The following is a 24,850-nucleotide window of genomic DNA, read 5'->3' on the forward strand; positions in this document are numbered from 1 at the left end:
AAATTTCCTTAGCAGTTTGGCTATTGATGACATTGTCAAACATATCTTGATCCAGGCCATTAAACAAAATGTTCATGGCTTTCTTGTCCTTGTGGACCTCTTCAATATCTTCAACAGTCCATTCTGCCTTTGGCTTGGGAATAGACTGTCCAACAGCAACTGTAGCAGTAGCAGCTGTGGCCACCTTGTGTGGGATGTGAGGACCATTCTCAATGCAGTTGATGTAGCTTTCATCTTGAGAGAGAAGATGTAAATGCATCTTCACCTTCCAGTGATGATAGTTATCTCTTTTCAGGATTGGAATCTTTACACCAATATCCTTCTTACTCATGATGTTAGAAGAATAGATCTTTAAACTCTTTGTATGTTAAGAGCTTACTCTGATACCAATTGTTATTCCCAGTGGACTAACAATGAGATTTACAGAAGGGGGGTTGAATGTAAATCTCAAAACTTTTTCAAGTTTTGAGCAGTTTGTAAGACTAAGTGTTTGGGTGATCAAATGTGTGTGAATTGCTTGGAGCTGATGCAGACAGATATATATTCAAACACAAATGTTATGAACACAAGGAACTTAAAAACTTTTCTGGTGGATTTGTTGTTCCACCAGAGATGTGTTATTTCAGAAAATCTGTGATTCAAAACTAAATCACAGCAGCTTCCTAGTACAAACTAGATGATTTTCTCTCTTGATATTTCTAAACAGCTCAGGGAAAATTCACATCTAATTACTAGCTACTACTTGGTTTATATAACACCAAGTTTACAAGTGAAGACAAAGATAAAGTACAATAAGACAATAGTTCTCCACCAGTTTCTGTTCCATTTTTATCCAGTGTAATATGGAATTATCTGTTGACTTTCCATTATGAACCAGACTAAAAACGGCTGCTTTTTCTGCTGTTCCTGAAATAGGCTACCACATCTCTGTCAATCCATGTGCCTCTGTCAGCTTTGTTAACTGTCACTATCAACTGCTATGAGACTGAGCATCCGTTGAAGCTTTCATCCGTTGATGGCTTTATCCGTTGATGATCTAGCAGTTGAAGCTTTATCCGTTGAAGCACTTATCCGTTGATGGATATTATCCGTTGAAGCATTAGAGACATCCGTTGAAACTTAGTTTCTTATCCGTTGAAGGTCTTCAATATCCGTTGACACTTCTTCACTTATACAAAATTACAAGGCATGAAATATTTACAATTAGCCCTCCTATTTGTACATCCATTAGTAGTCAACATGACTGAGTATCTCCTAACAACATCTAAGAATTACATCTTGAAATCAGAGAATGAGATGTGCTACAATACCAAACTTATTGCTAAATAAGGCTACTCCTTCAACGGATAGCCAAGATGGTCTTATCCGTTGAGGCTACAAACACTAGATTTCTACTTAAGTGTTTTGCTGAACTTATCATCAAACTAATACACATATTCCTAACAATATCTTTCTCCATTTTTTTCTAAATCTGAGTATTTGAGAGTTGAAGAGCATATATCTTGAAAGAAGTTGCACAATTCAATGATAGGATCAGCTACATGCTTCGGAAGAAGGTCACGACAAACGATAGGCAACAATTTTTGCATGAAGACATGACAATCATGTGATTTCATACCACGAATGCAATTTTTTGCCCAATTGACACACCTAGATATATTTGAGGCATAACCATCTGGAAGTTTCAATGAGATAATCCACTTGAATAACTTATGAACTTGTTCCTTTGAAAGTGTATATGATGCATGTGGTTCGGTGCCATCACCTCGAATCCACAACTCACGGTGTACACCTAATTCTTGACAATCTTTTCTTGACTTTATGTTGTCTTTGGTCTTCTTTGCATCACCAAGAATTGTGTAGAAAATATTATCAAAGACATTCTTTTCTGTGTGCATAATGTCAATATTATGACGAAGGCTGAGTGTCTCCCAATATGGAAGCTCAAAAAATGGAGAAAAATGAGTCCAATTATGTTTCACCCCATAATCTCTTGGTTTTTTCTTATGTGACTTTCCCGGAGGGGGAAACTGTATTTACTCACACATCACCTTTGCACGCCCCCCCGAATGTCGAGAACAAACTGATCGCCTCTCTACACTTCCAAATTTAGTACTCCTTCTTAGAGGATCATCTGCCTCTAAAAAATATCGAGCAGTGCCATAAAAACTTGTTTTCCCACCATATTTGAGTTGTTTACCTTTTACTTCTCCCATACAAACTGGACACGATAACTTACATTTGGTGGATCATCCGCTAAGCATGGCAAGTCCAGGGAAGTCACTAATAGTCCACAAAAGTGCCGCCTTCATGATAAAATTTGTACGTGAGAACATGTCATATGTTTCAACTCCGGTATTCCACAGCACTTTCAATTCATCAATCAATGGCCTAAGATAAACATGCAAGTCTTTGGTTGGATCTGTCGGCCCAGGAATAAGAAGAGGCATGAACATATATGGAGCCTTTGTACACATAGAGGGAGGAAGGTTGTACACAATAACTACCACGGGCCATACCGTATACTCCTTCGCGTGCTTGTCGCGAAAAGGGTCAAATCCATTTATAGAGAGCCCGGGTCTTACATTTCGAATCTCTTTTGAAAATCTTTGAAATCTCCGATCAAATTGTTTCCATTCATCTCCATCCGATGGGTGACTTAATTCACCTTCAATTGCAATTCTATCATGGTGCCATCTCATACATTTTGCAGTAGTCTCGGCCATGAATAGACGCTGCAATCTCATGGTAATAGGAAAGTAACGCAAGATTTTTCGTGGAATCTTCTGTTTTTTAGGATCTTTCTGCTTCTGGTATCTGTCTCCATTGCATATATCACACTTTGTCTTGTCACCATGTTCCTTATAAAATAACATGCAATCATTCTCGCAAGCATCAATTTTCTCATACTACATATGCAATCCTTTAATCATCTTTCGCATGGTGTAGTACTTTTGGGGCAATTTATGATCATCAGGTAATACTAATCCAATAAGATGAAGCAAATCATCAAAGCCATTATTACTACAATTATGCTTATTTTTCCACTCAAGTAACTTCATTGAGAACTCCAATGTTGTAAAATTAACATTGTTTGGATAAATTGGTTCAGAAGCAATATTCACCATCCTGTAAAATGATTTTGCTGTTTCGTTTAGTTCTTCTTCAGAATTCTCACAATCCTCAAAATCCTTATCATCATGTGCATCATACATGTCGTCGTCTCTGTATCTAGAACTCGTTCCAACCTCGACTTGTGATATATCTTTCTCCCCGTGACAATCCCATATAGTATACCATTACATGATACCATGTCGATACAAATCAATTTTCACGGTATTAGACAACTTAAAATACCTATTTCGACAATCTTGGCACGGACATCTTATAAGACCATTATCTTCTTCTTCACCATGTTCTATAGCAAATTTAATGAAACGATCCACTCCGGCTTTATATTCTTCCGTTATATATTTTGCCTCATTAAATCGATTACGACCAATCCAACTACGATCGGATGCCATCTACAAATGCGGACATATACGTAATTATTTACCACTAACAATATCAATATATTGTTTATCAAACAAAATAATATCAACATATTACAATATGTATCATCATCCTATCAATAAAGTTAGTAAACAAAAATTATTTGATATTTATCAACAAATTCAAATTAATCAAATCATTTCTACATATGTTAAAGGTATCCAATTATAAAAAATAACGACTTACAAAATTCATAAAATACAATAATAAAAAAGTTGATAATTTTACTTACTTGATGATAATGGATGATTACATCAATGCAAAATGGGGTGGAAGAAGGGAGAAAATAAGGAATTGCGGCTGCTGGGAAAGAAGAGGCAGTAGGGTTGCTAAAATGGATCTCCTAAATTCAACCAAACGAAGTTGTAATAAACAAGCGGCTAAATTTAACTGCCTGCGGTTGTATTTAATATATAACCGCACGCGGTTGTATTTAATATATAACCGCACGCGGTTGTATTTAAACTTATAACCGCTCGCGGTTGTATTTAGAAAATTAGTTAAAATTATTTAAAAACATTAAAAATTAATTACAAGATATAGGATGAATATATTATAATTGTCTATTTACATATTTTAGCAATGTTTAAAAAATAAATTTTATTTTTCGGTATTTTTTTCTAAATTTTATTTTAGAAATTTGTTTTTTAAATTTTTGAGCAGCTATTTGGCTCCAATTTTTCCCTCTGATTTTTTTGGCGGGAAATTTTATTTGGCGGGAAAACTCCCTCCAATTTTTCTGGGAAGGCTAAATTAGACCGAGGGTGGTTGAATTTAGGGGGCCGGCTAAATTCAACTGTTTGTAGTTGTAAAAGGCATCGGTTGTAATTATTCGGTTGAATTTAGGCGAGGCTAAAGTTAACTGACGGCGGTTGAATTAAGTAGTGCGGCTAAATTCAACTACTAGCGGTTGTATTTGATTTCGGTGGTATTTAATCGGTTGTATTTATTTCTAAATTCAACCGCCTAAATACAACCGACCTTAAATACAACTGCTCTCGGTTGTATTTAGCCGTGCCTGTTAAATTCAACCAGATATGGTTGTATTTGATCCCGGTTGTATTTATGCAGTTGTATTTAGCCTTATTTTCTTGTAGTGATTGAATCATACTTTATTATGTTATTGTTAAGGTGCATATTTATCCATTTTGTCAACTTGTTTAGTTGTTATCCTTGCTTTTTCTACAATATAATACAGGGAAATAAACACATTTAATGTGCCTAAATTTAACTATCTATTTTAATGATCTATAGGGATGAAGATCAGGATAGAAAAGATCAGTGGGACTCATCTCTCAATCTTTTTTCTAGTTTCGGTTTCCACAAAGTAACTTACAGTACTACATTTGATTTGTTTTATTGTCCAAGGACTTTAATTTTCTAAAATATATATCTTGCCTAAAATTCAAGTCAGGTGATAATTAATTGAGATTTCCTTATATATTAACAAAAAATAAATATATGTAATTTTCCTGTTGCATGTTTAACTAGCCTAATACTTGCTCACTAGCTAGTACTAATTTAGACAAGTAGTGGCCTGATTGTCTTTTTGTTACCGTCACCAGAATGTTTAGTTCAAATTCTAGCTAGACTCAGATAGTTCTCAGTCTCAGACACTAAAAGAAAACACATATATAATTTAACGTAATTAGTTTGGCTTAACATTTTTATCATGTCACTGCAGGGAGACGACAAGACGAAACCAGTCATATATATATATAGAGAGTTGATCATTAGTAAGAAGAACTATAGATACATTTGGCTGATTTACAAACTCTAATACATAATATTTATAACTTCAAATAATAACAACATATTATTTTTAAAAAACAGATAATCATTACAGTCAAGAAATATATACCTCCACTAAGCATAAACCTTTACCAGTTGTGAAATTTTACATAATTTCATAGTAATATTTTAATCAAGCTTGCTGTGTTATTATTGTAATGATAATATTTTGATAAATTATTGTTGTTAGCTCTAGTGCAGATTTAAGTTCATACGAGAAAGACATGATTTTAATATGATTGTAGATGAATATATTTGTCATCTAACATCAAAAAATGATTTCGAGAGTCACATGAACAAAACAAAATGCAATCAAATTCAACGTTAATCTCGTAATTTATACTTTGCGTAGTTTTATTGTTGCTTACTTGCTTTGCTTGAAGATAGTGTGAAGATGCCAATAATAATTATTAACCTAAAACAATGCGAGCCTAATTTTCTCGCTCATTGTTTGGTAATTAGCCTGTAATAATTTACTTTCAATTCAACGTGTTTGCTATTTGTTTTTTTTTTATATTGACTTCGAAGTTGCAGTTGAGAGTATCAAAATTTAACCGGTTTTACTCAAATTTGATTAGAATAATTGTATATTTTGTAAGTGCTAGTCAAACATTTTTACTAAATTCCTAATTTTTGCATGCAAAAGCTGGGTAATACAATGCAAACTTTTAAACATATTTGAAAGGAGATATCATGCAACAAATACCAACAAGTTTTTTTAAAAAAATTGAAAAAATATCTATAGTATAAATACATGTAATATATCAAAATTAAATGTTCGAACTTAAATGAGTAAAAATCTTTTACTGCATGATAAAGTAAAAAAATCTGATTTTGTCGGTCATCTCCGGATTAAAAACAATTATGTAGGGTTATTGATGACCAATTCTCTAAACAAGGACTCATTTATGTATATGAAATTTTTATAATAAATATTCTTTTAATTTTAGTTTACGCTTATATCTTATTTTAATTATCTAAGAAAGTAATTAAATAAGATGCAGCTGATCAACACTTATAAGAGAGCTATATAAAATCACTTAACCTGGAGAAAAGATGATAATATTGAATTTCTATGTGAATACATTAATCATGCAACATCAAAAGTAGATGAATCATTGTACATTTGTTAATGGTTGTATAACAAATTTTATAGTCATTTGTATTATACTCCTCAAGTACCAATTTATATGTGTTGTTTAATTTTTGACAATTAAATTAACTTGATAGAAAATTTCATATAATATATAACTGAAAATATTTATAAAAATTATAAATTATATTAACATAAACTATATTAAATCTTATTTTTAATTAATTGGCACACGCATGAAATCGAACTATTGACCTCCATTATATGAGTACTGCACAAATATTTTGTTGACAAACTTTCTTTTTTCAATTAGTCAAAAGTTTGGAAAATAACACTTAATTAAATTAGGACGGAAGAAATACATGAAAACTTCCTCATTAAATATTATATATAGGAGTGAGTATTTGCCGGTTCAGAATCGAGAACCGAACCGATCAAAAATTGCGGTTCCGGTTCGGTTCTTAATTAATTCGAGTCGGGTCGGTTCAGTTCTTATTTTTCTAGAAATTTCGGTTCTCGGTTCGGTTCGGTTCTTAACATACTAGAACCGTAAGAACCGAACCGAACCGTATATAAATGAATATATATATATATATATGTATATATATTACGTATTATATTTTCTTATTTTTAATATTATAATAAATTTTAAGAAAAATATGATTTTTATTGTATTACTTGTTTCTTTAAATATATATGGAGTGTTGAATATTTTTATAAATATTTTTCTTCTTAAAAAGTAATCGAATTCAAATTGATCGATCATTAATAAAAATCTTCTTATACTAAGTTACCCTTAATAAATAATCAAAACTAGTCAAAATTTAAAAAGTTATAATATAAAGTAATATGCAAAATAAATAAATATGAAATAAAATATAAATTCGGTTCTTTCGGTTCAGAACCGAACCGAACCAAAATTTACAGTTCGGTTCCAGTTCGGTTCTTACATATAAACGCGTCCGGTTCGATTCTTGAAATATTCCTAATTCGGTTCTCGATTACTTTGGTTCCGGTCGGTTCGGTCCGATTCTGACCCGTTGCTCATCCCTAATTATATATGCTATCAATCAATCAATCGTATCCAATAATACCTCATAGGGTAGTGTCTGGGGTGTATAGTGTACGCAGTCTTACCGTTATTAAAAAGAATTGCATTACCCTTATTCCAAAGAATGAAGAGGTTATTTCCTCCAAATACCCTCAGCTTGTGTGTGCACATATATGTGTCTTCTGGATAAACAATGATACATAAAAGTAAGTAATAATACGCGAGACAACGATAAACAATGATACAATATCTCATCCCATGATTTTATTCACGTGAGACTTACATATACAGTAACATATATATGCTATGTATGTGTTAAATTGGGAAAACTATTTTTAAAGGATTCGAGTAAATTCTGAAAGACACTCTTTTCTTTTCTGAATTTCAGGTAGGCACTTTTATATTTTTCAAATAACTTAATGATGAGAAATTGTAAAAATATAATTTTATTAAAATTATTTAAATAAAATAACTATTTTATTTAAAAATTTCTTTTTTTAAATAAAATAGTTATTTTTTTAACTTTTTTTCCTAACAGTTGGTGTTTTTTTCTAAATATATTCAATAGTATTTTTTGTTAAGTTTTTCTTCCTAAATAAATATGTTGGTTTTTTTTCTTAAATCAGTTAGTTCTTTTCTTGTTAAATAAATCAACTAGTCTGTTTTTTTACGTACAAATTTCAAAAAAGAAATAATATTTTTAAAATTATCGTGTTTATTAAAATTTTAAAATATATAATTTATAGAATTTAAGAAATTTGAATAAATTTTCGTTTATTATATTAATGTATGTTAACGGCGGTTAACCAAATACAAGGTTTTATCAATTTATTGAATTGAATGCAAATTTTTGCGAGCATTGCATGATTAATTAAAATGTCATTGTCGCTCATCTCCCAAATTCAAAACAATTATGGAGAGTAATTCTTTTCACCAATTCCGCTAATTAAGGACTCCGAATTTATGTATATAAAATTTTCATCATAAATATTCTTTTAATTTTAATTTACGCCTATATCTCATTTTAATTATTTAAAAAAGTAATTAAATAAGATGCAGCTGATCAACACTTACGAGAGAGCTATATAAAATCACTTAACCTGCAGAACAGATGATTTTAATTGAATTTGTAAGTGAATACATTTATCATGCAACATCAAAAGTAGATGAATCATTGTACATTTGTTAATTGTTGTATAACGAATTTTACTCCTCAAGTTCCAATTTGTATGTGTTTGTTTAACTTTTGATTATTAAATGGACTTGATTTTTATAGAATTTTTTTTTTTGACAGTAGATAACCCGTACGTATCGGATAAACGATACAGGCTCACGCAATAGCCTGGAAATTACATGAACCAAGATAAATTGTATTTAAAAGACAAGTTCTGACTCAGGAAGCATAATCATAATTTTTTTCCGTGGTATTCGAACCTGTGATCAAGAAGATAATTATTCCCCTTTTAACCAACTGAGTTAACATTTGCGGGGAATTTTTACAAAAAACTTTGTATAATATATAATCTAAAATAATTATAAAAATCATACTAATATAAAATATATTTAATCTATTTTTTTCAGTTTTTCAAAAGAGTGAAAAATATAACATAAGAAGAAACATATCTCATTACTAAATGAAATTTAGCTTTGTGATCCATGCAAGTAAAGTGTTATTGTGCCTAACAATGTCGATCAGATTACACCTAAATGCTATTCTGATGGCTATAAAATATAATGAATCTCTGCCTAACACAAGTTCATTACTGACTTGATCATAGAACCTCAAACAATTTTATTTTAAAATACATTTCCTGTAATTAGAGAAAGTCAAATACTTGCTTTGTACTCAATTGCATGCACAATCCCACTATCTCTAGGTCTTTAAATAGTCTACTGATGTGCCCTTCAAGAAATTTGACCATTTGCCAAATTGCCATATACACCACCTTACAATTCACAAACTGCACCTGCAGTTTTCCAAAACTGGCCTATCTGCATTTTCTTGTTTTTAACTTATAACTCATGCATGCATGATACTGCTTAAACCTGTCACCAGAGCTTTATAGTCTCTAAGTTTTGGTCACATAAATATTGCCAATGGGCGAGGAAAATACTCAATCAGCGTCTACTGTGAAGCCTGTTCTTGCATGTCTGCAGTTGAGGCATGTCTTGACTTTCCTTTTCTTTGCTGTAGGTTTGTGTATTGGAATAACAGCCAGTTTAAGTTTTAACAGCTTCTCATTAGTTTTAAAATCTCAGATGTTATCTCGTTTCTCGTCGCAACCATCAGAGTTACCAATTCCTTCCTTGTCTGTACCCATACTGAACATTGCACCAGCTTACAAGAAAGGTTATGCAGTGAATTTTAAGGAAAATGTCACACACAACATGGATGACGATGAATTGTTTTCGCGGGCTTCAATGGTTCCTCAAATTCAGGATAATCCGTATGAACATACTCCTAAAGTTTCTTTCATGTTTTTGACCAAGGGACCTTTGCCATTAGGCCCTCTCTGGGAGAAATTCTTTAAAGGCCATGAAGGGTCTTACTCGATTTACATTCATTCTGATCCCTCGTATAATGAATCACTCCCAGAAGAATCTGTGTTCCATGGAAGAAGAATTCCCAGCAAGGTACCTACTACCTAGTAACATAATAACTAATTTGACATGGTACCATAGCTCCTTAGACCAAGCATTCTCCTATAATTGACTCCTACTGAGATATTAATTCCTCGTAGCAAACTAATTAAAATTCTCTTGTGTAATTCCTACAGCCAGTCGAATGGGGAAAGTTGTCGATGATTGATGCAGAAAGGCGCCTCTTGGCAAATGCTCTTCTAGACTTCTCCAACAAAAGGTTTGTCTTACTTTCTGAGACTTGCATTCCCTTGTTCAACTTCACAACAGTTTACAGCTACCTCGTCAACACCAACAAGACCTTTGTAGCTTCCTATGATGATCCAAGTAAAGTTGGACGTGGACGATACAACAGTCAAATGTATCCTACATTATCAATCAAAGATTGGCGAAAAGGTTCACAATGGTTTGAAGTGGACCGAAATTTGGCTATCAAGATAATATCAGACAAGAAATATTATCCAATTTTTGGCCAGTACTGCCACATGCCATGTTACTCGGACGAGCATTACATCCCCACACTTGTGAATGTGGTTTCTTCATCAGGTTTGAACTCAAATAGGAGCATTACTTGGGTTGATTGGTCTAAGAGTGGTCCGCACCCTGAAAGATTTGACAAGAGATCTGTGTCTTTGGAGTTCTTGAACCAGATTAAGTATGGTAATAACTGCACTTATAATGGGGATACAAGCACAATTTGTTTCTTGTTTGCTAGGAAGTTCGTTCCCAACACATTGGCTCCGCTTCTACAACTTGCTCCTCTGTTATTTGTTTGAATGATTACAGATTTATAGGGAAGAAGTTATCAACTTTGTACATGCACTCTTATTGTAACTTAGTAAACTTGAGGCATCACTGCATCAGTATCAGATCTCTTCCAAACACATATGCAACTAAGCTCATAACAGAGCATATATTAATGTCTGAGATTGATTTCATGGTTTCTCATTAAGTAGCCATGCATGAACACTCTAAGGCTAAGCGCCTTATGCATAAGCTCGGGAACTTTCATTTTTCATATAATTAGCCAAAGGGCATTGGTAAGTGCTTCCTTTCTTGCTGCTGTACATGCTCCACCATGTCCTAAAACTGCTTCCTTCCAAGAAAATCTCAGGGTCTACCATTAGCTTAGCTATTGATTCCATTACGTATTCTTCAAACTTCTCCATCTTTTTGTATACATCCGCTTCCACCACCGGACAGATTTCTTCATCCTTAAGCAATTCGAGTGATATTAAGGCCTCCTCCACATGCGCCCAAAAGCAAGAATCCTCATTGAAACTACATGCATTTTTCCTCCTCCTACTGCTTGGCTCTTCCACTTGCAGCCATTTTTCCAACAGAACATAATGCTCTGATCTTCTTTGAGACAGTAATCCTTCTGTCCTTTGTAAACTTTGTAGTACTCTGCAATATCAAGTGGTTCCACCCCAGGTGAGCCATGTTAATTTTCATATTCTTTAGCTTCTCATCCAAATCTAACACATAATGTTTGCGTTCCACAATTTCCAGCTTTCCTTCAATTCTTTTGATCAGTTCATTGTTCTTCTTTCGGGTGTGTGATATTTCCAGTCATGTACTTTGTCATTGACAATGTAACACAAATATTTGTTTTTTAACGACGATAATAATAAATTTCTGAAATTTGGCTGAGATTGGTAGAAAAGTACCTGCATTTCATGAATTCAGATTGCTTGTAGCTTCAATATGATGCCAGTACGCAATGGATTATTATTCCATTCACCTACATGCCTGTCTTTAACAATTGCCTTATCTTTCAGGCCTTCCAAAACCAATCCATAATCAGTTAACTGCATGTTCTTTGAATTTAAGGCCCTCAATAGTTCCAAGACAAACTCAGGTTCCGAGAAACAAGCAACACCTGTTTCTGAACAGAAGAGATATAATCCGAAAGGCTTATAACGCCTGCTAGGTTCAGAACTTGGCTCAGACGACACAATGGTGTTGTGGGATGAGATGAACAATCCTGGAAACTGGTCTTGCTTTGAGACTACATGCACAAAGCATGAAATCCAAGATGGTCGTCCTGATATGATTTTGTGAAGGCCATCATCACCAAGTAAGGGTGAGCCAAAAGTCAAGCAAACTGGGCGTTTAGTGTTTTTATCCATTTTCGAGTAACAGGTTTGTAGCAGCCACAATGCGAAAAGTGAGGCAACAGATCCCCCCAGAGCCTGCCCGGTAATAACTTAGGGTTTTGCAATATCAATCTGCAGTAGGATAAATAAGTATTAACATGATTAGTCCGCTCTTAGTTTACATACTTATAAGCCAATTTAGTAGTCTAGACCAGGGGCGGATTCAGAAATATATTTTTATGGGGGTACTGAGCAAATTCTGAAAAGACACTCTTATGGTTTTGAATTTTGTGGGGGCACTTTCATATATTTTCGAAACTCTTAATGGTGAAAGAACATAAAATCAGATTTTAGGGTGGTGAAAAAACGTAAAATCTGATTTTAAGGGGGACACGTGTCCCCGGTGTCCTTACTAGATCCGCCCCTGGTCTAGACTCTGAAAGGCGAAAGCCAATATTTTCTATAAAATGTTTTATAGAGGGTGAGACATGCTACCTTTTCTTGAACAAGTTGAGCATGAAGAGATTGGTAGAGATGTACAGCAGCTTTGTTCATGGAATACGATGAATCAAAGAGACGAAATTTGAACGTCTCTATAAGAGTGTCTGACGAAACTAAATCTCCATCCTCACCTTGAAGATTTTGTATATTACAAACTGGTGAGCATACAAAAGCTATAACAGTAACATCTGTTTCAGCATTAAAACGTTTGTATGTAACAGAATACGGCAAATTTGGGTGAGTTTGAGACATTTGTTTGTATAGCTCCAAAATGGCAGCCCAAGAATTTTGAAGAAGATCTGAACCAACCAGATAATTCCCCAAATCTTCTTCATAGTTGAACCTGCAACGATAATTAAACAAGAACACAGTGATCACAAGATAAGAATCAGAAACTATAATGCAAATAATCACAGCCATGCAACAATCATAACAATAAGTAATAACAAGAGATTCATATGAAAAAACAATTCTTCATTACATGCACATAACATCTGTATCAAATATCTGAATATAGAGCAAAGAAATGATATCTGTTGAAGGAAACTTAACTGGTTCATTTTTCTTAAATGAAGTATGTAAATTACTAATTACTAAGAAAGTCTTGTCCGGCAATATATCCTCGCCCTCATGGGATGTTCAGGGTTCGAACTTCATGAAATCAACGGGTGTGTGAGTGCGTTTAATTTTTAAAATAAAAGAAAGAAAAAAGCATGCTGAGTGACAACATATATCTACCAACTACATAAATTTTGTATATTTATGTCTCCATCACAACTCACAAGACTTCAAACGATAGTTTCCTATTGATTTATCCTGAAATTTTGAATATGAACTCAAAGAGGTTGGAGTACTTTTTATGTTCCACTTGACAATAATATAAAAATGAAATCAATGTTTTCGAGCTGGTACAAAGCTCTGGTGATTTTTGGTGGATCCAAAAATGGGATGAGATTATTATGTTTGCTAAGCTAGCAGTTCTTGTTAACCTTGTGTGGACTTAAGTATTTGATTTTGTGAAGGTAAATAGTTTGAATCTGTACCAAAAATAGAGCCGGCAATCGGGTCGTGTCGTGTACTTTCGTGTCGTGTAATTTTGTGTTTCGTTTACGTAAACATGAAATCCATATCCGACCCCAAATGATTTCGTGTACCCATATGTGAAACCCATATCCGATTCGAATCGTGTCATATACTTTCGGTGTACTTTTCGTGTATATTAAATAAAAAATTAATATAATATATAAAAAAATCTATTTTAATGTATATTTTAATGAAATATGGAAAGTGTACATTTAAATATATATATATTTTTACATAGTATTCTATAAAAACTTATAAATATTTATATTATATACATAAATATATGCATGTGTTATATATATTAATTTATATATATAATTATCTCGTATAATTTTGTATAATTTTGTGTACCTAAATTGAAACTCATATCCGACACTAAATTTATCGTGTAATTTCGTATTCGTGTACATTCGTGTTTTGTGTTTCGTCTATCAAAAATTAAAATCCATATCCATATTTTTCGTGTCGTTTCGTGTCGTGTACCAAATTGTCCGCTCTAATCAAAAGGTGTAACCAGCTTCTTACCTTCAGTTCAAAGATCACATTTTACGTTGTCGAAGACTATAAGATCATGTCGAGGCTTTCCTCTACCACCATAATATTTTAATGTGACTAGTTATGGTATCAGAGTTCGGTTCAGGAAGGGACTCGGGATTCGAGTTCTCCCAACCCCATTTGTTTAATTTAAAAAGTATAGTAACAGGGAGTGTTGAAATCATGTTCTCTAAATGATTTGTAGCATTATAAAAGCAACCAGCGTACACAACTACACACAACTAAAAAACCTAAAAGCACTAGTTGCTCCTTATCTCATGGAGAATTGACTCTTCCCGTGACAACTGCAAGTGTTGAAGCAGTTCATAAACTGCGGTTTAAGTTTCTGAAAACTTTCAGCCCCATTTATATTTTCCTATATGACAGTGCATGAACCTCTCACCAGAGCTCTGGAGTCTATATGCTCTGGTGTTTCATCCCCGACCAAGGCACGTAAAGCACATACATTTCGCCTTTTCACATTGTCATTCATTTTAATTGTTTAATTCGGTATACATGTGAAGATAGTCATTGTTACAACGGTAGACGAGCCGGGTTGATCCGAGCATTCTAGTCGAACGAAAAGTGATGTTCAAGATCGGTGCTTAATGTTAAAGAGTATAAGATCCTGTTCGGACCTTCCCCTGCCACCTTAAAGTTTTAGATGAATTGATTCTTAACATGATATCTGATATCAGAGCTCGGTTTCGGTTTAGGGAGAGAGTACTTAACACTTAAAATGTTTAATGTTAGTTCATATAGTACTCTGTGTTTTGCTTAAATCTACACAAATAAATTAAGACATTTTTTCCTTTCGAAAATTGACTATTAGTTTGAAAGGGCTAAATTATTAGTAATAAGTGTCCTTCCTCAGAAGAATATGCTAGGAGGGAAGATCAGGCTTATTTGTAGTTCATTAATATCTATCTCTTTCTCTCCATAAATATCTATTTTTATACAGAGAGAGGCAGAGAGAGAGAGGAAGGGAGGGAGGGAGAGAGAGAGAGAGAGATCAACTCTCCTCCATAAATTAATTTTATCACTTCTTAGACCTCTAATATTCATAGCTATATCTCTCTCTAAATGAAGCAGCATGAAATTTCCCTCCAAGTTATGAACTCATATTTTGAAACTTCTTTTCAAATGTATCTCCACACCTTTGTAATTTTTTCTTTGATTGTTGTTTCTTGTTTTATCTTCGGAATCATACTAAATTTCTCGAATAGAGACGTTCCCTTTTATTATCGAATCAGCCACTTTGTCACCGAGAAGGAGGCGAAAGAAAGAGTTGATCTGCCTGAAACCATGCATATCGACCCAAATGGTACTCAAAAGAACACGATTTTAACGTTTGATCAAAACCCGAGTCATATTCAAGTAATGCATAACATGAGTGATGTTGAATTGGCCTCAAGGGCTCTCAGCGCTGATCATGAAAATGATCAAACTGTGATCGTCCCGAAAATTGCATTCATGTTCCTAGCAAGAGGAGATCTGCCTTTAGCTCCATTGTGGGACTTGTTCTTTAAAGGCCATGAAGGGCTTTACTCCATATATGTGCATACTCAACCAACTTTTAATGGAACCTTTCCAGCAAACTCGGTGTTTTATGGTCGCAGAATCCCAAGCAAGGCAAGTACATTTTTTCTCGAGTAGTGCTACATTCACAAAATTTGTAATTGTTAGAATAATATAAGATCCTGGAAATGGTCATTCTCTAATACCTTGAGGTGACATGGTATCAGAGCTCACCCATAGATGGGCTTTCGAGTGAGGAGGAGTGTTAGAATAATATAAGATCCCGGAAAGGGCCATTCTCTAACAGTAATGAGTTATCTTGATTTAATATTGCAGAAGGTAGAATGGGGAAAATTCAGCATGATAGAAGCTGAAAAACGCCTACTAGCCAACGCCTTACTCGACGTCTCAAACCAGAGATTTGTCCTCCTCTCTGAATCATGCATTCCACTCTTCAACTTCTCGACAGTATATTCTTACCTCATCAATTCCAAGAAAATCTTTGTTGAAGCTTATGATTCGCCAGGCGCGGTTGGTAGAGGACGATACAATTACAGAATGAAGCCAGAGATAACGCTTGAACAGTGGAGAAAAGGATCTCAATGGTTTCAAATAGACCGTGAAATTGCATTGGAAATAATCTCCGATCGCAAGTACATTGCTCTGTTCAGGAAGTTCAGGAAGCCTGCATGTTACTCAGATGAACATTATATTCCAACTCTAGTTAGCATCAAGTTCTGGGAGAGGAATTCTAATAGGACTCTGACATGGGTCGATTGGGCCACGGGGCTCCCTGCACATCCAACTAGATTCGCGAGAACGCTAGTGACAGTTGAGATGTTGAAGGGGATGAGGGATGGCAAGAAATGTACTTATAATGGTAAGGACACTAATATCTGTTACTTGTTTGCAAGGAAGTTTCTCCCTAATGCACTGGATAGGTTACTTAAAATGGCGCCGAAGATCATGAGGTTTTAACTCCCCATGTGAAGTTTTTCATGTAGATTCATCACTTAGTAAGTTTTTCATTTACATCCATCTGTTAGTAAATTTAACACAATTGGTTGATGTATCTGCTTTTCTTGACCTTTGATTGGAAGGTTAGCTAAAATTTGCGGTTACTACATGATGCAGGGAACTCATTTCAAGGTTTTGACTAGAATCAGAGTGAATAGAGATGCTATGATCAGACATGAATCCTAACTATGTCCAAGAACAAAGACGAAATTAGGATGTTCTTTTACTGAATTAAGGAACCGGAGAGCTAGTTGGTACCGAGCAACAAGGTAGGCACTAGAGAACTTCAATGGAATCCACTATGAACATGCCTTTGCTGCTATACATGATAGAAAGTACTATTATGTGGATCATGTCTCTGAATTCTGCAAAAAGGATGAGTTTTTCGCATCTTATAGCTTCTCTCTTGAAGCATCGAAAGCAGAGTAGTACTGGAAAGTACATTCATCAAATTAGTACTCCAATTGTCACTAGATTGTCCTGAAAAACTATGAGGAAGTCTTAAAAGAATGAGGTGAAAGAAAGATTGGAAAGCGATTTTGTAGATGATCAAGAGAAAGGACACGAGAATGAAGATCGTGTACTAAGAACATGTGAGACACACAATGACAGAGCCAGAAGATCCTGCAGTGACACAAACTGAACAGACAGTCAAAGCAATTAGAAGATAATTTAAAGGGAGAGGTGGATTTGAAGCTCTCTTCATGCCAACACTATCTTCATCTCCATACAGAACCACCTAGCAGCACTCCACGCGATTAAAACCAGTGAGCTTCTCAGTAATGCTTCTGTCATTCTTTTCTCCTTTACGAGTTCCATATGTAATACTCAAACAGGCTGAGACCTTATGTAGGAATTGTGGCTAATGATACAAAGATTGTCACAAAAAATGACTCAAAATTAGCTAACAGTACTTGTTTTGCTTGTCAGTGCAGTCTTTGACTTTGTAAAGCTGTAGAATATGTTAAGTACATCTTTACAAAAACATGAAGGATTTGACAATGTAACCTGTTGCTTTGCTATAACTAGAAGATTACTATTTGACTTCACTTTATATTTTGTTAAGAAAACGAATACGCACTCCATGAATGATCTGTAACTTGATTATCAATCCAAATTCAGATCATATTATAATCGCGTGGATTGAGAAAGTCCAGTTTTGATTGGTTAGTCTACACTCCACTTCATGCAGAAAGCAGAATCCGATTACTTCTTAAATGTTGCTGCAAATGAACGCCCGTGGCATCATAATCAAAGCAGTTCATAATCTGTAGTTGAAGTTATTGACATTTTTAAGCCCCTCTTACAAAAGCTTATTTGAGAGCATCTATAAACCTCGACCTCAGCAGAGCTCTGCAGTCTTTAACACTCCAAGAAACGGGGCCTTTTACGACGTGAAACAGGTGATAATACCGACTGGACTTGACAGTCAGTCGTAATTCCCAGCCAAGGCACGTCAAGCGCATATTTGTCTTAGATGGGCGAGGAAAAACAACAATCAGCATCTACTGCAAATTCTGTTAATGGAAGTTTGCAGTTGAGGCATGTCTTGACTTTCCTTTTCGTCGTTGTAGGATCCTGTATTGCAATAGCCAGTTTAAGCTTAACAAGCTTCTCATTTATATTAAGATCTCAGATGTTATCTCGTTTCTCGTTGCAACCATCAGCTTTATTTCTTCCTCAACCACCACTCCCTTCATTGCCTGTACCATTAGTGAACATCCCACGAGCTTATTACAGTGATTATTCGGTATCAGATAAAGAAAATGTGACACACAACATGGATGATGATGAATTGTTCCTGAGGGCTTTGACGGTTCCTCAAAATCAAGAATATGCGGATGATTATACTCCTAAAGTTTCTTTCATGTTTTTGATAAAGGGGCCTTTGCCATTGGCTCCTCTCTGGGAGAAATTTTTTGAAGGCCATGAAGGGTTTTATTCGATTTACGTTCATTCGGATCCATCGTATAATGAATCATTATCAGAAGATGAATCTGTGTTCCGAGGAAGAAGAATTCCCAGCAAGGTCAGGTTTCTCATCAAATTTTCCTACATGTTTCATAATTCAGTGTTTCATGCTTTAGTACTACTTACTCATAGTCGGATTAAGGTGGCCTTCGTCAGACACCTTAAGGTTTTAGACTGACCGGTTATACTTAACACAACTAGCTAGACATACGATATGTAATAATCGTTAATGAGTTTATCTGGATTTTACATTGCAGAAGGTAGAATGGGGACAATTCAACATGATAGAAGCCGAAAAACGTCTACTAGGCAACGCATTACTCGACGCCTCAAACCAACGATTCGTCCTCCTCTCCGAATCATGCATTCCACTTTTCAACTTCTCAACAGTTTATTCATACCTCATCAACTCCACACAAACTTTTGTCGAATCCTATGATCTACCAGGCTCGGTTGGCCAAGGACGATACAATCCCCTAATGCAACCAGAAATAACGTTGCAACAGTGGAGAAAAGGATCACAGTGGTTTCAAATGGACCGCGAACTCGCACTGGAAATAATCTCTGACAATAAATATATGCCTTTGTTCAAGAAGTTCTGCGAGCCGCCATGTTACTCAGATGAACATTACATTCCGACTGTCACGAGCATGAAATTTTCTGTCAGGAATACGAATCGGACTTTGACTTGGGTTGAGTGGGCTAAGGTGAGCGCACATCCGACTAGATTCGGGAAAATGCATGTCACAGATGAGTTGTTGAATGGAATAAGGAGCGGTGGGAACTGCACATACAATGGTAAAGAAACTAATGTTTGCTGGTTGTTTGCAAGGAAATTTCGCCCTGATACATTACATCGGTTACTTAAAATGGCATCAGAGATTATGAAGTTTTAAGTAGACATGTGAAGTTTTTTCATATAGATTCATCAATTAGTAAATTTTTATATGTGATAATACTTGAGAATTCTTTGATGTTATGAACATCTATGAACCCTAGGGTAGTTCTTGACCTTTCATATATTTTAGCCATAACATTTTCTTTTACAACAATACAGTTGAACCTTGATAAATGAATACACCAGGAATGAAAATATTTTATTCATTAATCAAAATACATTATCTCAAATATGTTGTGACCGGAAAAAAATATTCATTTGTCGAGATTATTCATTTATCGAATATTTATTTATCGAGATTTTACTGTGCTAGCTAGATTTAAATTTTTTAAAAGAGATACTTCCAAATTCAATAAATTTAGCTAAGTTTAAAATAATTATTCATAATGGACCTGGAACTTTTTTAAATTTTTTTATAAATTGACTATTTTCAAAACAATATATTAAAATCTAAATCGGCAAAAGTATTATTTTACCCCATTATCCAAAATTTGAATCTTAAATACTCCCTCTGTCCCTAATTACATTTATATTTTAATTTTCTAGGACTCAAACTGATCAATTTTTGACTCAGTATTAAAAATTATCGATTAATTATTTTTAAAATCTGAAAGTTACATTTGAAAATAGATAAAATACTTTTTAATGATATATTCTTATATTATATTTTCAATTAGATAGTACGTGTAAATTAGTCAAAATTTGGTATAATTGACTAGTCAAAAGTTAAAAATGTACATAAAATACTTTTTAATGATATATTCTTATATTATATTTTCAATTAGATAGTACGTATCAAAAGTTAAAATGGACTTATATTTAGGCACTTGGGAGTAATCATTAGCTTAACTATATTATTTTTTTATCAAAAATGAAATATGCAGTTTATAAATATCCAAAGGTAGAGGGAGAGATGCATCAACTCCCCTCCATTAATTTTTATCATCACTTCTTAAACCTCTAATATTTCCCACCAACATCTCTTTCTAAATGAAGCACAATGATAATCCCCTTAAACTCCATTCACAAATGAATCTTCACAGCTTCATTATTCATTTTTTTGTCTTCTGTTCTGGTTTTATTATCGGAATCACCCTAAATTTAAGTTTCTCGAATACTGACGTTCCCTTTCATTCCCATTTCACTCAATTTTCCTCAGCCATTTCATCTCCTCCAAGCTCAACATCTCGTAATGTTGCCGATGATACGAAAATCGTCACCGAAAATGAGTCGAAAGAAAGCACTCAGTTGCCTGAAACAATGCATATCGAATCAAATGGTACGCAAAATGATGACTCGAGAGAAAGCAGTGAAATGCCTGAAACTGTGAATATCGAACAGAAAGGTTCGCAAGACAATGGCTCGACAGAAAGCATTGAAATGCCTGAAACCGTGATTATCGAACAGAAAGATACGCAAAACAATGACTTGAGAGAAAGCAGTGAAATGCCTGCAACTGTGATTACTCAAAATAATGACTCGAAAGAAAGCAGTGCATTGCCTGGAACCATGCCTATTGAACAAAATGATACGCAAAACAACACAAGTTTAGACTATGATCGGTACCCGAATCGTATCCAAGAAATGCATCATTTGAGTGATTACGCGTTAATCTCAAGGGCTCTTAGCGTTGATCATGAAACTGATCAAAACGAGATTGTCCCGAAAGTTGCATTCATGTTTCTAACAAGAGGAAATCTGCATTTAGCTCCATTGTGGGACTTGTTCTTTAAAGGCCACGAAGGGCTTTACTCCGTATATGTGCATACTCAACCGACTTTTAATGGAACGTTTCCAGAAAATTCAGTGTTTCATGGCCGCAGAATCCCAAGCAAGGCAAGTACATTTTGTCGCGTTGTCTTAATTACTTTCGTTAAATTACAGGCTTGTTAATCTGATATTGATGTCCTATTAATTAATAATCTAATTGCTTATTGAGATCTGCATTTGGTATTGAAAGCATAAACAAATGTGCTTATCAGATGTGTTTTTATATTGTTTTAGCAAAACAAGTAAAATTCTAGGTATATTAGTTACCATATCAACGTTTTTGTTATAGCTGGATTTGAATCATATAGTTAACACTCCTCTGCCAGCCTGAGCTCTGATACCATGCCATGTTGAGTAACCAGCTTATCTAAAACTGTGTTAGAGGAAGGACCCAATAGGGTCATATAGTTAACTTATGGTTTAGAATGCTCAATAAGACTTCAATAGATAGCTTTCTTTAACACTAACATATCAAGCTTTCTTGGATCAAAGCTAGCTATAGTAATTTTATGTATATCTTACGTTTCTAATAAACTATAATGTTTCTTAAGCCTTAACTTACCCTGTTATAATGGAATGCATGTGCTGTTAAGTCTCTGGGAAGTTATTCAATAGGTCTTGCTCTAATTCATAAACAAAATTGAAAAATACTAATCGATCTGGAATAGCTTTGATTCTACTTCTTTAAGTTTGCAATCAAAAGTCTACACCTGTTTATTCTATTCCTGATCAGCCTTTATATATTCTTTTCTTCCTCCACAGTTCCTTGTCTTATTTATCTATGAATCAATTGTTAGAAACTAGAAAGGGTGACTTTGTGTGCATAATTTTGTTCTGACAACTGACAAGCGATGATTGTAACCATCTGTCCACTGAATTTTAGTTTCATACAATTATCGTTTAACAAAAGTAATCACTTCTTAACTCTTGAAGTACAAGGATTTTAAGGGGACACAAATCACATATAAATGGTTCAAGCAAAGCAAGATAGCCATGTTTTTCATTGATACACACATCATGCATTGAGAAATAACCTAGCAAGTGCATTATTGCAGAGAGTAGAATGGGGAAAATTCAACATGATAGAAGCTGAAAAACGCCTACTAGCAAGTGCATTACTCGACACCTCAAACCAGCGATTCGTCCTCCTCTCCGAATCATGCATTCCACTTTTCAACTTCACAACAATATACTCTTACCTCATCAACTCTACAGAAACATTTGTCGAAGCTTATGATTTACCAGGCCCTGTTGGCCAAGGACGATATAATCCCCGAATGAAGCCAGAAATAACGCTTGAACAATGGAGGAAAGGATCACAATGGTTTCAAATGGACCGCGAACTCGCACTAGAAATAATTTCTGACCAAAAATACATGGCTTTGTTCAAGAGGTTCTGCAAGCCTGCATGTTATTCAGATGAACATTATATTCCAACTTTTGTGAACATGAAGTTCTGGGAGAAGAATTCTAATAGGACCTTGACTTGGGTTGACTGGACCATGGGGGGTCCACATCCAACTAGATTTGGGAGAATGCAAGTGACAGTAGAATTGTTGAAGGGGATGAGGAGTGGTAAGAAATGTCTGTACAATGGTGAAGAAACTAATGTTTGCAGCTTGTTTGCAAGGAAGTTTCTGCCTAATGCAGTGGATAGGTTACTTAAACTAGCGCCAAAGGTCATGAAGTTTTGACTGCAAAAAAAGTTTCCATATGATTATTGGTATACAATAGATTTGTTGACTAGAATCACATTTATATTTAAACTCAGATATTTAGATTTCTGTAAAAGTTATTTCCCAAAAAAATTCTCAGAATAAGTAAAAATTTAGAAGAATGATGAAAGTAAAGTAAGGATAGACCATTGGAAGAAGTGGACCATTGTATTCCCATCAATTTCAAGTCTTTATACTACAATAAAGAGAGGGGCTAAAGCCTATAAGGGATTCTCTCGCGTTGGTTGAGTTTGATTCACATTTTCAAGCAAATATAGCCAATCAATGTAGTTGATCGAATTATATACATAACTAATCAAGTATCGACCCTCGGTTGGTCGGTTTTTCTTTTATTTTTTAATCGATAAAAATTAACTAATGAATCGGCTGGAAATATTATCAAAATCGACCAATTTCGATTAGTTATGTTTTTTGTAGGTCCCATCTATTGGCCCAAAAGTCATATGGCAGTCCACATCAAATTAAAAGACGACATATATCGATTGAAAAAATATTACTCGAAAACACATATAATTATAAACGACCACAATCGGTTGGAAAACAATTAGTTGGAGAAGTAAAATGTCATAAATGAATGAGTGAAATCGGTAGAAAAAAATGGTGGTTGAAAAAACATGATAGGTGCATTTAATGCGGTCACCAACATTTTAATGCAGCATCACAATATTATTGGTCCATGAAATGACAAGTCATGTTGAAGAGCAAAAGCGATCACCCAAAATCAACTATAAGAGCCCACACTTTCGGACAAGTAACTCTAAATCAAAACTAATACGAAATACAAATATTAATCCAAAATTCTATTACAAAGATGACTATTACAAAAGCGCAGCTAAAAACGGAAGTCCAAAATTCAATATACTTCAATTCTAAGTCTTCTAACTTCAGTGTTATCCAACTCGAAATCTTAGACGAAACCTAAAATATTAAAAGAATGAGCGGCGAAATCCAGTAAGCAACTACCGTCCAACGGCTTAAAATAATATTTTATATCATTTCGAAAACATAATTTAAACATGCTTGACACATAACACAGATCACATAAAATCACACATATATTCGATAACAAGGTGAATAAAGATGCACACGATATAATCAATAACCCTAATCAAACCGAAGCACATGACACATTATATAATCTACATCATAATCAAAATTCTTAATCAATCAATAAATCTTAATAACAAATTCTTATCTTTAGTCCCACAGTGCTAAATCACACCTTATCCCACACTTTGTGAATGACCGACATCTTATACTTTATGTCACACTTCTCAAGTGATCGTGTTCTAATTCTTATTCGATGGGGGACTAGTTTACGTCCCTCGTCAAGTGAAACCGAAACTTGACAAGGTATCGATATGTTCCAGAATGTGCGCAAACTAGTTCTAAGTATCACACTATCCAGTGATCAGAGAACATCTTAATAACAAATTCTTATCTTTAGTCCCACGGTACTAAATCACACCTTATGCCACATTTTGCCAGTGACCGGCATCTTATACTTTATGTCAGGTGAAACCGAAGTTTGACAAGGTATCGATGTGTTCCGGAACGTGCGCAAACTAGTTCTAAGTTCTAAGTATCACACTATCC

The 24,850-nt window shown here is 34.4% G+C and overlaps 4 protein-coding genes and 1 pseudogene across 4 annotated transcripts; 4 read left to right on the top strand and 1 right to left on the bottom strand.

Annotated features, from left to right (window-relative positions):
• The first annotated feature begins 9,421 nt into the window (after positions 1-9,421).
• Positions 9,422-11,122, top strand: LOC141704661 (glycosyltransferase BC10-like). Its single transcript, XM_074507863.1, has 2 exons — positions 9,422-10,121; positions 10,265-11,122. The coding sequence occupies exons 1-2, from the start codon at positions 9,585-9,587 to the stop codon at positions 10,901-10,903; spliced, it is 1,176 nt and encodes a 391-aa protein (XP_074363964.1). The 5' UTR covers positions 9,422-9,584; the 3' UTR covers positions 10,904-11,122.
• Positions 11,042-13,898, bottom strand: LOC141704654 (senescence-associated carboxylesterase 101-like; annotated as a pseudogene).
• Positions 13,899-15,438: 1,540 nt separating this feature from the next.
• On the top strand, positions 15,439-17,943 carry LOC141704662 (glycosyltransferase BC10-like). The gene is made up of 3 exons (XM_074507864.1): positions 15,439-15,976; positions 16,199-16,878; positions 16,997-17,943. Exons 1-2 carry the CDS (start codon positions 15,458-15,460, stop codon positions 16,838-16,840), a joined length of 1,161 nt encoding a protein of 386 aa, XP_074363965.1. The 5' UTR covers positions 15,439-15,457; the 3' UTR covers positions 16,841-16,878; positions 16,997-17,943.
• Positions 17,944-18,356: 413 nt separating this feature from the next.
• On the top strand, positions 18,357-19,746 carry LOC141704655 (glycosyltransferase BC10-like). The gene is made up of 2 exons (XM_074507858.1): positions 18,357-18,908; positions 19,108-19,746. Exons 1-2 carry the CDS (start codon positions 18,357-18,359, stop codon positions 19,744-19,746), a joined length of 1,191 nt encoding a protein of 396 aa, XP_074363959.1.
• A 944-nt stretch (positions 19,747-20,690) lies between these two features.
• LOC141704658 (glycosyltransferase BC10-like) lies at positions 20,691-23,428 on the top strand. The gene is made up of 2 exons (XM_074507861.1): positions 20,691-21,584; positions 22,574-23,428. The coding sequence occupies exons 1-2, from the start codon at positions 20,739-20,741 to the stop codon at positions 23,210-23,212; spliced, it is 1,485 nt and encodes a 494-aa protein (XP_074363962.1). The 5' UTR covers positions 20,691-20,738; the 3' UTR covers positions 23,213-23,428.
• Positions 23,429-24,850: the final 1,422 nt, after the last annotated feature.

This window comes from Apium graveolens, unplaced genomic scaffold (assembly GCF_009905375.1).
Source record: "Apium graveolens cultivar Ventura unplaced genomic scaffold, ASM990537v1 ctg8090, whole genome shotgun sequence".
Taxonomy (NCBI): Eukaryota; Viridiplantae; Streptophyta; class Magnoliopsida; order Apiales; family Apiaceae; genus Apium; species Apium graveolens.